The sequence below is a fragment of the Haplochromis burtoni genome, unplaced genomic scaffold, assembly GCF_018398535.1.
Source record: "Haplochromis burtoni strain Fernald_Lab_line unplaced genomic scaffold, NCSU_Asbu1 Contig_921, whole genome shotgun sequence".
Lineage (NCBI taxonomy): Eukaryota > Metazoa > Chordata > Actinopteri > Cichliformes > Cichlidae > Haplochromis > Haplochromis burtoni.
Window position 1 is genome coordinate 83,027 of NW_024583282.1, and position 2,019 is coordinate 85,045.

Sequence of the window (2,019 nt, forward strand, 5' to 3'; positions counted from 1 at the left end):
ACAGGCCCTGAAAGACAAAAACAAAGACTCACTGCACCGCTCACCTCCACTCACTATTCACACGAGTGTCCTCGTTAGGCTTCAAATGTTTACTGCAACCACTCAAACTCAGCGTTCGCTCGTTTGCAGACGATCAGATACTCAAAGTCTGTGCAGTTTTATGAAATTCTTCCACAATTTGTAGATGCAGTTTATTTCCTCCGATCGGTGACGCTCTGCCTCTATAAGATGCTCTTCTCGTACCCACTCATGTCACTGACCTGCTGCAAAACAACCTGATCGTCTCCAACATCTCCCTGCAGCTGATCATCTCTAACATCTCCCTGCAGCTGATCATCTCCAACATCTCCCTGCAGCTGATCATCTCCAACATCTCCCTGCAGCTGATCATCTCCAACATCTCCCTGCAGCTGATCATCTCCAACATCTCCCTGCAGCTGATCATCTCCAACATCTCCCTGCAGCTGATCATCTCCAACATCTCCCTGCAGCTGATCATCTCCAACATCTCCCTGCAGCTGATCATCTCCAACATCTCCCTGCAGCTGATCATCTCCAACATCTCCCTGCAGCTGATCATCTCCAACATCTCCCTGCAGCTGATCATCTCAACATCTCCCTGCAGCTGATCATCTCCAACATCTCCCTGCAGCTGACAGTCTCTAACATCTCAGCTGTTCTCTTTTGTTGGGACGACGTGTTGGTGCCAATTCACTACAATATTTAGAATATTTTTCATTAGATTTAAAAAATAATAATAATGATAATAAGAAAAGGTGTATCTGTTTAAACAAACAACTTGGATATGGTTTTACTCTCTCTAACCTTAAACGTATCCACCCGTTGCAGGCATCCATTCACTTCCATTCAGCTGATTTATTTCCATATTTTCCAGTGGACGAAGAGATTGACAGTGACCTTGGAAAAGGTCAGAAGCTGGAGCAGCTGGAGGTCGAGGGATGATGAGAGACGTGATGGAGGAAAACAAAAATAAATAAAATCATTGACTTAATTAAATTGAGTTTGGCTTTTTATATACGTCATCTTATTTTGACTTCGTTCAATTAGTATTTTAATGGCTGAATTGTTTTATTTGAATGTGCGCTGAAGTCAGAATGGACTTTACTGCATTTATTTTCTTTTATAATGTTTACAGAACATCACGGGGGGTTGGGTTGAAATGTGCTCGGCTGTTGGTTGATTATCTAACTTTGTTTGCTTCCTGTTTTTCCGTCAGGCGCAGATGAAGACAAAGTGTTGATGCTGCTTTGTTTGCCGAGTTGCTCCGATGCTGTTCTTTCCACATTTTAATGAACTTTTATCACATCTTTGCACATTATCCATCGACTTCCATGCATCTAATTCACCTCCATATCTACACTTGCCTCGTCAGTTTTACATCACAGTCCATCACTTCTCTCACATAAAGTCCTTTCGCTCCCATTCTTCCCATTTACTTCCATATTTTCCAGTTGGTCCACAGCATCACTTAGTTTATCTGATACTTTTTCCACATTGTAAAACCACATATCATCACCCATCAATTTAAAATCACCCACTTTCCAGCTGCTCATGCTTTTACTTTCACTTCAAACTTCATCTATTCTGTCCTTTCTTTTGCGAGCATCCTTGTTATTTGTACATTTCCCAGCTGCCTCAGCTTCTGCTCCGTTCATTAACTGTATTCCGGTTAGCGGCTCACATCCTGTCACTACTGTGAACAAAGATACTAAAGACCATCCACTCACCATATATTCTCCAAACTCCATTTATTCTACTTAATTTCAAACATGTGTGTTTTGTTTTTACCGACTTCAATCACTTTTTTAAACGATCGTTTACTTTGGCTCATTACGCGCCGACCTCACGTCACCTCGGTCAGTTCGTGTAAACGCTGTGTGATGGTGAAAACAGCTTTTTCACTTCGCTTCTTTCAACTCAATCGACTCCCACCATTCACGGCCGCTTGGTCACATCACACGATCGCTTTCTGGCACATTTTTAGAAAACGTGACTCTG

General features: G+C 42.2%; 1 protein-coding gene across 1 annotated transcript in view; it reads right to left on the bottom strand.

The window, feature by feature from the left end:
• The window catches only part of nfxl1 (nuclear transcription factor, X-box binding-like 1), a gene marked incomplete in the record, with an annotated part of 26,259 nt that overhangs the window by 10,120 nt on the left and 14,120 nt on the right, over positions 1-2,019 (bottom strand). The window contains 1 exon segment of the mRNA XM_042216095.1: positions 1-7. Coding sequence (XP_042072029.1) covers positions 1-7 — 7 coding nt within the window.